The 13,661-nt window shown below is 40.9% G+C and overlaps 1 protein-coding gene across 1 annotated transcript; it reads right to left on the bottom strand.

Moving 5' to 3' along the window:
* Positions 1-5,732: 5,732 nt before the first annotated feature.
* Positions 5,733-13,399, bottom strand: nags (N-acetylglutamate synthase). Its single transcript, XM_085453239.1, has 8 exons — positions 12,691-13,399; positions 11,772-12,052; positions 9,816-10,029; positions 9,534-9,714; positions 9,329-9,368; positions 7,402-7,533; positions 6,230-6,412; positions 5,733-5,987 (listed from the first exon to the last, which is right to left on the bottom strand). The coding sequence occupies exons 1-8, from the start codon at positions 13,063-13,065 to the stop codon at positions 5,810-5,812; spliced, it is 1,584 nt and encodes a 527-aa protein (XP_085309365.1). The 5' UTR covers positions 13,066-13,399; the 3' UTR covers positions 5,733-5,809.
* Positions 13,400-13,661: the final 262 nt, after the last annotated feature.

The raw sequence follows: 13,661 nt of genomic DNA, 5'->3' as shown, positions 1-13,661 counted from the left end.
GTCTTTCCAGTAACTATAACTGGGGATTTGATTCCGTCAGGAACGGTCCTAGGTCAAAACTTGTCGGGGTGCTCAGCCCCCAATCATAATGTCACTCAAACAATGCCTTGCAATTGCTATTACAACATTAGATTACAAAGTTATCTTTAAAAGCAACTCAATAGGTTGGACAACAGTAGTATATGACTGCCACCTTTGTGGAGGAGGGGTGAGGTGGGGTGGGGGTGAGGTGGGGTTTGGGGTGTGGGGTTTGGGGTGGGTGGGGGGCACCACTTTGGGGTCCTTAGGGACTGAGTAAAGCGCTACACAAATGCAGGCCATTACCATTTACCATTTACTGTGCAGACCCAACACAGGATATCAGTGGTGAATAGATTTGTAGCCTCTGTTTGGAGTAATATGCACCTTTTTAAATGCTACCATTCATGTCATAATCTTATTTTCTGTTTTCCCACCTCACTATCTGCCCATTTGCTTACTTTGTCCTTCCTGCTCTTTTGCAGTCTGCCATCTCTCTGTCCATTCCAGTTGCACACAAATGTATAGTGTTAAACTAGAAAATAACATAAATCTTATATTGTATATAATACAATATGCTATATTGTATTCAGAATGAGGGATCACCTGGATCTGGACCTGCACTGTAAACAAACACTGATGTCTAATTTGACCAAAGGAACATAATTTTTTAACACACTAAAATAATAAAGTACATCAGCTCCTCAGCAGCTAACAGAAGGTTAAAATGAGCTACTAATCTCTTTATGTGTCACGCCCCCACATTATCAGAACAGTTTGCACTTTTGCTTGTTAACGTTTCATGTAAAGTGCGTTTCAGTGTGTTAAATTACCTTCTTATTATGACAAGCCACACTGTGCTAAAGCACACAACAGCTCTGTGTGGGCACACTGTAACAGCATGATATCAAAAACACTGGACAGTTAAACTTGTTTTCATTTTACACTGCACTGTCTCCAGTAGACAAGCTGGCAAAACATTAACATTAGAAGACATCAAATAATACTAAAATTATTTATCATTACAAGTTTTGATTTTGGTCTTTACCAAATGTTGAGGAGATTTTCTGATTAAATGCTTTAGTGTGAATATTTCAGAGCAGGGCGCGTTTTTAAAACTGAAGACAGCCTCCTCCTCCCACTGTAGAGACAGTTAATCTGCGGTACCACCAACTGGTTAAAGACGGAACTGCACTCAGAGTTAAAGTGACACTTTGTGTTACCTATTTTTTTCATCACCACGCATAATGTGAATATTCTGGCTTTTATCAAATGAAAAATTGCAAATATCCAAAACACAGCAGCAAATGCAGTGAGACTGACAATTTCAGAACAAAAATAACCCAACTGACAAAAAAATAAATAAAATGAAATAAAAAATCACCCCCTGGATCCAACCAAGCAAATAAGTAAAAGCTTTCCATTAGATAATTACTGCTGTGTACGAGCTTCTCATTAAGCATCAAGACTGCCATGCTGGAAAGCATTTATATTAACTACAAGTTCTAACAAGATTACAGACCCTATTTCAGTAAATGCTGCTAAAGGTCTCCTGAGATCTCAGACACTTATTGACTGCTGCTAAAGAAAGACAGGATGTGACACAGAGGTAAATACGTGCTATCTTTTTTAAGTGATTGTTGCCACCAAATCAAAATATTTAACATATGTCCTATCTATTATTGTGAATCTTGTTGACACAGGGCTCGACCTGCTGGTCAAAGACAAAACTGCACAGCTCCCATGAAACTTTGTGTTACATAATTCACTCATCTTTGTGATCAGGGAAAATTTTCTTTTGTGCAAGAAAAAATGCATATATCATAACACATCAATGTGTAATCTTTTTACCACTTGCAGTAAATATAAATGTTGACATTTAACATGTGATCTCTGTCTTTCCATCAAGTATTTTAAGCATCGTGATGGCAGCTTTGTTAATGGTGATGGCCTGACGGACATCAGAGATTCATACGAGCTTTTTTGTCTTTTGCCCTTCTCCCCCGTCCCTCTTCTCAGCTGTTTCTCTTTCCCTCTTTCTTTCCCCCAGTCAAGTCTGTCCCGTATTCAGTAAGTGAAAATAAAATAAACAATAAAAGGTGAATCAAATGGACCATTACGGCAAGGCTGGGATGGTCAGTTTGGTAAAGTAAATCCGTTGGGCATCTTTCTTTGCCTTTAGACAACAATTCTGATGCAAAAGAGCCAAACGGGACAGGCCAAAAAAATAAATAAATAAAATAAAAAATAAAAAATAAAGGTCGGGTTAGATTCTAAATATTTTTGAACGCACAAATAAAAAGATGAACAACTCTTAAAAAAAAAAAAAAAAAGAGATTCATACGAGCTGGTGGAGTACGCCAAGAGCCTTCCTGATTTGTTCCAGAATCAAGCTGGTGTCAGAGTGTGTAAGAACTGAATACTAAAATATTTTAATGTAATTCTGGCACATCTACTGAAATACATAAACTCCTGAAAGAACCACTAGGAATACTCAGGTTTTAAATTTTATTCACTTTACCACAACAGAGGTTAGAAAAAGAACTTAATCCTCGTAAATCAGCGTACTCAGATTCCTAAAGCTAGCAGCCATAATCTCAGCTACACGGTTGCATCTATTTTTAACCTTTCCTAAAGGTTCCCTTGCACTAATCTGCCATTCTTACTCCTCTATTAAAAGGGGGTGATCATATTATTTTAACTAATTATACACTAATCTAAACTTTCAGTTTTGGTAAACGTACTTCAATCTCGGATCTTTGAACAGATTAAATCTCTATGGTCTCCTTTTCAGTCATATTATATTAAAAGTTGCAGTACTGTTACTGCTGTTATTGTCATATATGATACAGCCTCAGCACACAAAAAATGTGTCCTCTAGTTTTCAGACGTTGTGAGATCAGCAATGTCATATTAAAATTTGATAAAAGTGGTCAACAAACTGAGTTGGTGTCTACTTTTAAATATCTAGGATTTCCAAGTGATTATGGTTTAGTATATTATAAGAAAACTGAAACTTTTTTGGGGGGGGGGGTTATAGAAATAATTCCTGTTTTTCATTTTATGTAAAACAGAAACAGGTGGAGATCATTTTTATTGATAATACAGGGAGTGCAGAATTATTAGGCAAATGAGTATTTTGTCCACATCATCCTCTTCATGCATGTTGTCTTACTCCAAGCTGTATAGGCTCGAAAGCCTACTACCAATTAAGCATATTAGGTGATGTGCATCTCTGTAATGAGAAGGGGTGTGGTCTAATGACATCAACACCCTATATCAGGTGTGCATAATTATTAGGCAACGTCCTTTCCTTTGGCAAAATGGGTCAAAAGAAGGACTTGACAGGCTCAGAAAAGTCAAAAATAGTGAGATATCTTGCAGAGGGATGCAGCAGTCTCAAAATTGCAAAGCTTCTGAAGCGTGATCATCGAACAATCAAGCGTTTCATTCAAAATAGTCAACAGGGTCGCAAGAAGCGTGTGGAAAAACCAAGGCGCAAAATAACTGCCCATGAACTGAGAAAAGTCAAGCGTGCAGATGCCAGGATGCCACTTGCCACCAGTTTGGCCATATTTCAGAGCTGCAACATCACTGGAGTGCCCAAAAGCACAAGGTGTGCAATACTCAGAGACATGGCCAAGGTAAGAAAGGCTGAAAGACGACCACCACTGAACAAGACACACAAGCTGAAACGTCAAGACTGGGCCAAGAAATATCTCAAGACTGGTTTTTTTAAGGTTTTATGGACTGATGAAATGAGAGTGAGTCTTGATGGGCCAGATGGATGGGCCCGTGGCTGGATTGGTAAAGGGCAGAGAGCTCCAGTCCCACTCAGACGCCAGCAAGGTGGAGGTGGAGTACTGGTTTGGGCTGGTATCATCAAAGATGAGCTTGTGGGGCCTTTTCGGGTTGAGGATGGAGTCAAGCTCAACTCCCAGTCCTACTGCCAGTTTCTGGAAGACACCTTCTTCAAGCAGTGGTACAGGAAGAAGTCTGCATCCTTCAAGAAAAACATGATTTTCATGCAGGACAATGCTCCATCACACGCGTCCAAGTACTCCACAGCGTGGCTGGCAAGAAAGGGTATAAAAGAAGAAAAACTAATGACATGGCCACCTTGTTCACCTGATCTGGACCCCATTGAGAACCTGTGGTCCATCATCAAATGTGAGATTTACAAGGAGGGAAAACAGTACACCTCTCTGAACAGTGTCTGGGAGGCTGTGGTTGCTGCTGCACGCAATGTTGATGGTGAACAGATCAAAACACTGACAGAATCCATGGATGGCAGGCTTTTGAGTGTCCTTGCAAAGAAAGGTGGCTATATTGGTCGCTGATTTGTTTTTGTTTTGTTTTTGAATGTCAGAAATGTATATTTGTGAATGTGGAGATGTTATATTGGTTTCACTGGTAAAAAGAAATAATTGAAATGGGTATATATTTGTTTTTTGTTAAGTTGCCTAATAATTCTGCACAGTAGTCACCTGCACACACAGATACCCCCCTAAAATAGCTAAAACTAAAAACAAACTAAAAACTACTTCCACAAACATTCAGCTTTGATATTAATGAGTTTTTTGGGTTCATTGAGAACATGGTTGTTGTTCAATAATAAAATTATTCCTCAAAAATACAACTTGCCTAATAATTCTGCACTCCCTGTAGATGTGCTTCTGTTCATTAATTGGATAGTGTTTTTCATGGGGCACTAAGATTCATCACCAACTGTGGTCCCCATACATATGACTGTGTACTCTAAAGTCATTTGGACATCTTTATGTATTTGATGACTCGATCACAGGAATGTGTTTATTAATAAAATCATGTTGGTCCCCAGAAATTACATTTGGCATGAGCCAAATGGTCTGAACTTCAACACCGCCTTTATTACTGTGCTGTCAGATATATCAACAGTTTTTAAAAGTGCTGAACTTGTTAGCTACACAGCACTGGCAGTGTTTCAGAGTCCACTCTGGACATCAGGGGTTGGTTTCAAGTAAAGTAGCCCCCTGTGTGTAGATGTCCGTATGCCTTAGCAAAGTGGAAAACCTGAGCTTCATGTCTCTAGAATGATTTAGATTGTGGCCATATTTCTTTTTAAAAAGAGGATTCTTTATATTTTGTTAAAACACTGTGGTGTTTTCCACACAGTTTAGTTGAGCAGGCTACCATGCTATGTTAACTGATGCCCGAGTGTATTTGGTGACTCACTTCACATTTTAATTAATTAATTTATGTGTCCAAGAAAAATGATTATTTTACTAGTGGATAATTCTCTCACTCTTGTCTTTGGAAGAGCTGCAGCTGTTCCTGTCTCACATTTCCCATATCAGCAGGCCAGTTTGCTGCCTCTTCAGGTCATCTTGCAGTGCAGCTGGTGTGAACTGGAAAGCAACTCTAATCAGAACTTACAGCAGATGATAACCTGGTTCATTCAGTTCATCATCACGTGGTCAAGCTGACAGTGACTGCAGAACTGGGTGGGGACTACAATGAGCAGCACAAAATGAGAAAGCGAAACAATGAGCTGCTCCATGTGTGGTGTGGACCCAGCTTTGAATGGATACACATACATACACATTTCCCTGTAAGTGAGAAAAGCTGCACTAATAAAGTCTTCACATAACTTTAGGTTCTGGTTTCAAGGTGTAGAAAAACTGAGAACACCGTGTTTGATGGTGCAGAGTTGAACAAAATGAAATTCCAGGCCCTTAGACCTAAAAGTTTTAATGTTCACAATTTTTCAAGGTTGAAGAGCTACATAGTGAACTGCTGGGAAGCAGGTGAGTCAGGATCCTGCAGCAGGTGGAGGAGGCTGCTGGGAGGAGGTGGGAGCACTGTGGAATGAATCAGGAAGGCTCTTGGCGTACTCCACCAGCTCGTATGAATCTCTGATGTCCGTCAGGCCAAACCAGAACACAGTCCACATACCATTAACAAAGCTGCCATCACAATGCTTAAAATACCTGATGGAAAGAGAGAGAACACATGTCAAACAAACAAAATATTCTCTTGAAATGGTCAACGAAAAGACTGGACTAAAAATGAGTGAAAAAGCAGCCAATAAGGAGCAAGACTTTAGCACATTGCATCATCACATTGTCATCTTTTTTTTCTGCAGTCTTTAACATATATTTAGATGTTTGTTCATAGTGTGGTTCATGTAATGTAAATGCCAGTGTGAAAGTCTAAAAAGCTCACGTCTTACCAGGGGTTGATTTTGTTGGTGGCTCTAGACCTCCAGAAGAGTTTACCCAGGTCCTGTCTGATACACTCCCACAGGATGTGGCTGGTGCCCTGGCCCTGCTTACTGCTGCTCACCACAAACTTGTCGAGGTAGGGAGTGCCGCTGTTCACCGGCTCCATGGTGATGATAGCTGCTGCGCTGTACCTGGAAGGACACAGATGTCCAACAGCTGACATTCTCACAGTCGGTGATGCTGATAACTATTTCAAACCATATTTGGACATATATAAACTGACTGACTAATTTTCTGCTTTACCTTGAACATGTAAATATAACTAAAACAACAAAATTCATTGTAAATTGAAAAAAATAAAGTAAAAGATAACAAGTTGCCATGGAAATCTCTATTCACTATATACATATATACACACAATAACACATAAAGAAATATAGCTTTACAAAACCAAACAAAACCAAACATTTATACATTGCATTTTCCACACTGTGATTAATACCTCTACAAGATTGAAAAAATATTTCAATTTTAACTGTAACTAAAGTACATCCTAAGTACAAGAACTGTAAAGTGACTTTTGAATGAATTTTCTCATTTTCAGAATGAGCAATTACTTATATCAAACCATTTTCTAAATTTTGCTCATTTCAGAAGTCACACCCAAGATATTTGTGTCATCAGCAAATAAAACAAATATTAAACAATCTGACATTTTGCATAAATCATTGATAAACATAATAAATAATTGTGGCCCCAAGACGAATCCCTGTGGTACACCACACACAATGTCCAAACGTTCCGATTTATACTCTCCCATTTTCACAAGGTCTGGTTCCCACTCCCCGTCATCCTAATAATATTTCATGGTTAATCGTATCAAATGTGTTGTTAAGATTAAGAAATACCCCAGCCATGAATTTCTTATTGTATTTTGTCATTGTCTCGTCAATTTGTCATTTCTTCTATGAGACCTGTTAACACTCATGTTGTAGACTGGCTTGTTCTAAATCCGTACTGATTGTAAAGAGTAGTTTGCGCTTGTCAGTGATTTTTTTCCTGTCTGACAGTGAAAATCATTTTTGAGAATTGTAGTAGAAGGGAAAAAGACCTGGAATTAATGAAGTGGTGTTTTTTACCTTCGGTCTGGGTATTCTTTCATTTGAATAGTTGCACTCACCCTTCAGAAAGGTAGATGGAGTGGAGTCGGCCTTTCAGAGAGTCAATGTAGCATTTCTTCAGAGTTTTCTCAAACGACTTGTTGATGAGCGCCAGCAAACAATCCACATCAATTCCATCTAGAGAGTTATACCTACACACACACACACACACACACACACACACACACACACACACACACACACACACATATATATATATATATATATATATATATATATACACACACATACATATACAGGGAGTGCAGAATTATTAGGCAAATGAGTATTTTGTCCACATCATCCTCTTCATGCATGTTGTCTTACTCCAAGCTGTATAGGCTCGAAAGCCTACTACCAATTAAGCATATTAGGCGATGTGCATCTCTGTAATGAGAAGGGGTGTGGTCTAATGACATCAACACCCTATATCAGGTGTGCATAATTATTAGGCAACGTCCTTTCCTTTGGCAAAATGGGTCAAAAGAAGGACTTGACAGGCTCAGAAAAGTCAAAAATAGTGAGATATCTTGCAGAGGGATGCAGCAGTCTCAAAATTGCAAAGCTTCTGAAGCGTGATCATCGAACAATCAAGCGTTTCATTCAAAATAGTCAACAGGGTCGCAAGAAGCGTGTGGAAAAACCAAGGCGCAAAATAACTGCCCATGAACTGAGAAAAGTCAAGCGTGCAGCTGCCAAGATGCCACTTGCCACCAGTTTGGCCATATTTCAGAGCTGCAACATCACTGGAGTGCCCAAAAGCACAAGGTGTGCAATACTCAGAGACATGGCCAAGGTAAGAAAGGCTGAAAGACGACCACCACTGAACAAGACACACAAGCTGAAACGTCAAGACTGGGCCAAGAAATATCTCAAGACTGGTTTTTCTAAGGTTTTATGGACTGATGACATGAGAGTGAGTCGTGATGGGCCAGATGGATGGGCCCGTGGCTGGATTGGTAAAGGGCAGAGAGCTCCAGTCCCACTCAGACGCCAGCAAGGTGGAGGTGGAGTACTGGTTTGGGCTGGTATCACCAAAGATGAGCTTGTGGGGCCTTTTCGGGTTGAGGATGGAGTCAAGCTCAACTCCCAGTCCTACTGCCAGTTTCTGGAAGACACCTTCTTCAAGCAGTGGTACAGGAAGAAGTCTGCATCCTTCAAGAAAAACATGATTTTCATGCAGGACAATGCTCCATCACACGCGTCCAAGTACTCCACAGTGTGGCTGCAAGAAAGGGTATAAAAGAAGAAAAACTAATGACATGGCCACCTTGTTCACCTGATCTGAACCCCATTGAGAACCTGTGGTCCATCATCAAATGTGAGATTTACAAGGAGGGAAAACAGTACACCTCTCTGAACAGTGTCTGGGAGGCTGTGGTTGCTGCTGCACGCAATGTTGATGGTGAACAGATCAAAACACTGACAGGATCCATGGATGGCAGGCTTTTGAGTGTCCTTGCAAAGAAAGGTGGCTATATTGGTCGCTGATTTGTTTTTGTTTTGTTTTTGAATGTCAGAAATGTATATTTGTGAATGTGGAGATGTTATATTGGTGTCACTGGTAAAAATAAATAATTGAAATGGGTATATATTTGTTTTTTGTTAAGTTGCCTAATAATTATGCACAGTAATAGTCACCTGCACACACAGATATCCCCCTAAAATAGCTAAAACTAAAAACAAACTAAAAACTACTTCCACAAACATTCAGCTTTGATATTAATGAGTTTTTTGGGTTCATTGAGAACATGGTTGTTGTTCAATAATAAAATTATTCCTCAAAAATACAACTTGCCTAATAATTCTGCACTCCCTGTATAGCAGTGTATTCTTTTTTATGCTGGTACATGTGTGGAGGTAAAAGTAATGTCTTGTTTGGGGTTAATGTTGGATTATGACCTGGTTTGAATTCATACTGGCGGAGTTTGTGTAATATCTACTGACCGGTGTATGGGGTCTCCATTTTTAAAAAGCGTTCCAGACCCTGAGAAACAGAACAGACAAAAAAACTTATGTTAAAATCTTTTGAGGTGGTCGCCAAAACAACCTTCACACACATACAAATATGGTGCCTCTCAAAACAGGTGTGTCTCCATACATGGCTGCATGTGTACATGTGGCACCCACAGAAGTCAGTCGGTTGTCTCACCTCTGTGGCTGAACAGTTCGGTCAGCAACGTGTCTGCCGATGTGATCACAGCAGAGGACTCAGCTGGCAACTGATTGAGAAGTCTGGCTATGGCGGTCGCTCTTTGGCGTTCTGGTGCGCTTAACCAAGTCGCAGTGGACAGGCGAGGTAAGTCAGCAGGCAGCGACACTGTACCTAGCACCTGCACCAAGATAGAAAGCATATAAATGATTTATATAAATATAAATGATTAAAAAATTAAGACAATAATAGCAGAGTCAGCGTGGGAGCCAGATGTTGTGCCTTTTGTTCTTGGCTTCGCAGGCCCCCGAAGTTGTTCAGGAACATGACTTTGTGTGGATGCAGGGTTCGGGATATTGCCGCCGTCACCTCTGTCGGGTCCAACATTACCGAGCAACCTTGCGCGTCCCTGCCTACCGGACAAACCAGTGGGATTGCCCCACAGTTCAGACTCCACTGGAGAAGGTTGGTATCCATAGCAATGGATGGAGGCGCACTGCAAGGAGAGGGAAAGAAGAAGAGTAAGGGCCTAACCTCATGAACACCTAGAACTAGGGCAGGGCATATGGCCAAAAATATTTATCACGATATACATTTGAAAATTTGCGATAGCGATATAACTAACGATTATAATTGACGCGAGACATAATACTGTAATACTCCACAACTTTATTAATGCAAAAAAAACCCACACACATCAATGTATTTTAATTTAAACAAGCCACACAAAATTTAAAAAGTGGTTATACACACACATTAATGAAATATTAAGTTGAAGCACAGTATTCCACGAGGCTCCTGCCTACAGTAGCCGTATGCTCTGACAATCCATTAAGCGGTGCGGGGTCGTAGGTTAGCAAAGTCGTGCTAAAAGATTTTTGTACAGATTGCTGATGTCAATGTCGATTTTTCAGAAAATCAAAGGATTTTAAGAGTGCCTCATTTTCCAAAAAACACGGAATTAACGACGGCCCGCTAGCATGCTCTACCAAAAATTGTGCTTTGTTGTGTATCTGATGAACGAAAGCCAAACCAGTTCCACACCAGTGAAGTTGCAGCATTTTTACAAACCAATTCTGGTTCATCCGTTTCACTCAACGATCCGCTTTCACCCGTCTCATTCTCCGTCGCCGCCGTGCTTTTCTGCCATGTGCGTACGAAAACAAAGGCACTGGGCATGCGCGTTTTACCCATATTCTATCGTGACATTTCATTTTCTTATCATTGCCCATCATTATACTGGTATTACCGTGAACGGTATGATATGGCCCAGCCTTACTAAGAACTGTCTAAACCAGGGTGTGAAACATAAGGCCCAAAGGGAAAATGTGAAAGAGGACATTGCCTTATGACTTTATACTGTGTTCTCACCGCTTTTACAGTTTTTCTCTATTGATGAAGACCTCCCCCACTGCCATTCACTCACCCACACTAATCATTAAAAGCATACTTGTATTTAAAATATATTTATAATGAGAACCTTTAAAAATCACATTTTAAAATAACCGTTAGCCAAATGGCTGGTCTCTGGGAGTTTAAGTGATTAATCATTAGGAAACTGATGGTTAAATAACAAGGTAAAAGTGCAACTGGTTGTAGAGTACAGTTGCACGATGGCTCGATCGTGGCTCAAGAGTTGGGAGTTCGCCTTGTAATCGGAAGGTTGCCGGTTCGAGCCCCGGCTCCAACAGTCTCGGTCATTGTGTCCTTGGGCAAGACACTTCACCCGTTGCCTACTGGTGGTGGTCAGAGGGCCCGGTGGCGCCAGTGTCCGGCAGCCTCGCCTCTGTCAGTGCGTCCCAGGGTGGCTGTGGCTACAATGTAGCTGCCATCACCAGTGTGTGAATGGGTGGATGACTGGATATGTAAAGCGCTTTGGGGTCCTTAGGGACTAGTAAAGCGCTATATAAATACAGGCCATTTACCATTTACAGGCACCCTGTACATAGTGTTGCAGGTACAAAAACCGTAGCCTGGACTAAATCACAGTATTTGACACCTTAAGAATAAGAGCTGGCTAATTAATAACTATAGCAGATATAATGATTTATTATTTCCATTAAATAATTGATAAAACAGGTGCATAGATTAATTGCATAAACAGTAATTATAGCCAATGACTTACAGATAATTTACCTACTTCATTGATATCTGAACAGTAAAATAAATACTGAAGTTAAATTCACAATTTATAAGCAAGAGTTCCCTTAGATTGAACTGGTATCTCTCAGTTCTCACCTGCTTCCCTGCGGTGCTTCATGCAGAAGTAGGAGTGACTCTGCAGAGAAGAATGGCAGGACGCTGGCAGTGTGCTGCTGCAGCGCCTCAGTCAGCTGCTGGCACCGATTCACTAGTCCTTTCATGCACTCAGACCCAAACATTGCTTTGGCAAGCCCTGTCTCCAGGTGATCTGACCAGCCCATAACCACCACAGGCTTCATATCCATCCGCTGCAGGAAGGACAGGCCAAAAGCCAGGCTCTGAACCATCTCCCTGCTGTCAAACACTGATCTGTCCACCTGGTGCAAAATGAAAAACACGGTGTTTGAGTATTAGAGTCTAGAATTTAATCCAGTTGGCTGACACGGGATCTGCTTCAGTCTAATAAGAATAGGTTTTTTACAGAGCTATCAGTTTTTTGTTGATTATTTAAGTACATGCTTATATTTTTGGCTGTATTTATTCATTTTTTGTTTAGGTAGTGTACTAGAATTTTTTTTTTTTTTTTAAACCACCTGATTTCTGTTTTTTCTTTGAGAAAGAGAGAAAGTTCATGAAACTGTGTATACTGTAGTGTATACTGAGTATGGACTAACTGCCAGGTAAGAACTATGCAGGTACAAACTCTATGTATTTGTCTTCAGTTTATTTAATTTGATAATTATCTTTAATTTAATCACGTATCATTGGTGATTTCTTTCCTCGTTATGGAGTTCAAATCAAATCAAATCAAATCAAATCACTTTTTATTGTCACATCACATGTGCAGGCACACTGGCACAGCACATGCGAGTGAAATTCTTGTGTGCGAGCCCCACAAGCAACAGAGATGTGCAAACACAACAACACAAACGAGCAAAATACAAGAATGTCCACAAACATGAAACCTATTCTAATATCTTTGTTTGTTTTTGTCTTTTGGTGAGTAAAACTTTACCTCCAGAACAGCAAAGGCGGGAGAATGAGCCGAAGTCGCTTTCTGGAACTGGGTCAACCAGTACCGAGCCTCCCGGGGATCTCCACCAACTTCACTGAGGAAAGCTTTCACGTCCCGGTAAATCAGATTCAGGTTGGTCTTCGCGTGTCGTCCACCGGTGGAGAAATACCCCAGGTGCTCCTGCTGGGCCAGCGCCGCGGGGTTTCCTTCGGTACCGGCCGCGTTGCAGCTCGCCATGCGGTGCTGCCGGCTCAGCATTTTCCGCTGACGCTGGCTGGAGCTCCGCGTCAGGACCGGGGAGGACGGACCCGATAGGTACTTTCTTGCTATTACCATGGCCCGGCATCCATGAGAACCCCTGTTCACTTTCGACATGTTGACAGTCGTAATTTGACGGTGGCGGTAACGGCTGGAGCTGAGCGGCACCGGAAGCTCAGCCAAATTTCACTCACCGCGCTGTGGTTGCTGAGTCGACACTTCTCAGATTGCATCAGACCCCAACACGCGGTGGAGTTGCTGGGATGTTTTCCACTGACATTTATCCGCTGTGGGTCATGAAAGGCTCACTGTCACAGAGTTAAGCTGGTCCGCTGGCTATTCCATACAGCCAGAAATCGGTGTAATTGTGTGAGATTAAAGGTACAGTAATCCTCGTTATGTCCTCCCACCGTCATACTCCTTTCCTCCTCTGGGGTCAAAAATGATTTCAGGACAAGTACAGACATTCTTTCCTTAGTAGAAGTACAGATTCCTGACTTTTAAAAAAATACTTAAGTTAAAGTTCAAGCACTGAAATGCACTTAGAGTGAGAAAGTAAAATTTGCTCTTTAACCCTTGTATGGTGTTCGGGTCTGTGAGACCCGTTTTCAGTTTTTCTCAAAAGAAAAATTAAACAATGAATTATTTTTTCAATCTGAAATTCATTGGCTTTGGCTTATTTTCTGTGAAGAACATAAATCCGAACTAATTTT

The sequence above is a fragment of the Copadichromis virginalis genome, linkage group LG4, assembly GCF_057382275.1.
Source record: "Copadichromis virginalis isolate Kocher_CV1m ecotype Utaka linkage group LG4, C_Virginalis_male_GT1.1, whole genome shotgun sequence".
NCBI lineage: Eukaryota > Metazoa > Chordata > Actinopteri > Cichliformes > Cichlidae > Copadichromis > Copadichromis virginalis.
This window is presented reverse-complemented; position numbering and strand designations above follow the sequence as displayed.

Coding starts and splice junctions, on each gene's coding strand:
- nags (XM_085453239.1), bottom strand. CDS start 13,065: ATGTCGAAAGTGAACAGGGGTTCTCATGGATGCCGGGCCATGGTAATA. Junction 9,369..9,533: donor CGAACTGTTCAGCCACAGAG/GTGAGACAACCG, acceptor TCTGTTTCTCAG/GGTCTGGAACGCTTTTTAAA. Junction 6,413..7,401: donor TCCATCTACCTTTCTGAAGG/GTGAGTGCAACT, acceptor GTGTCCTTCCAG/GTACAGCGCAGCAGCTATCA.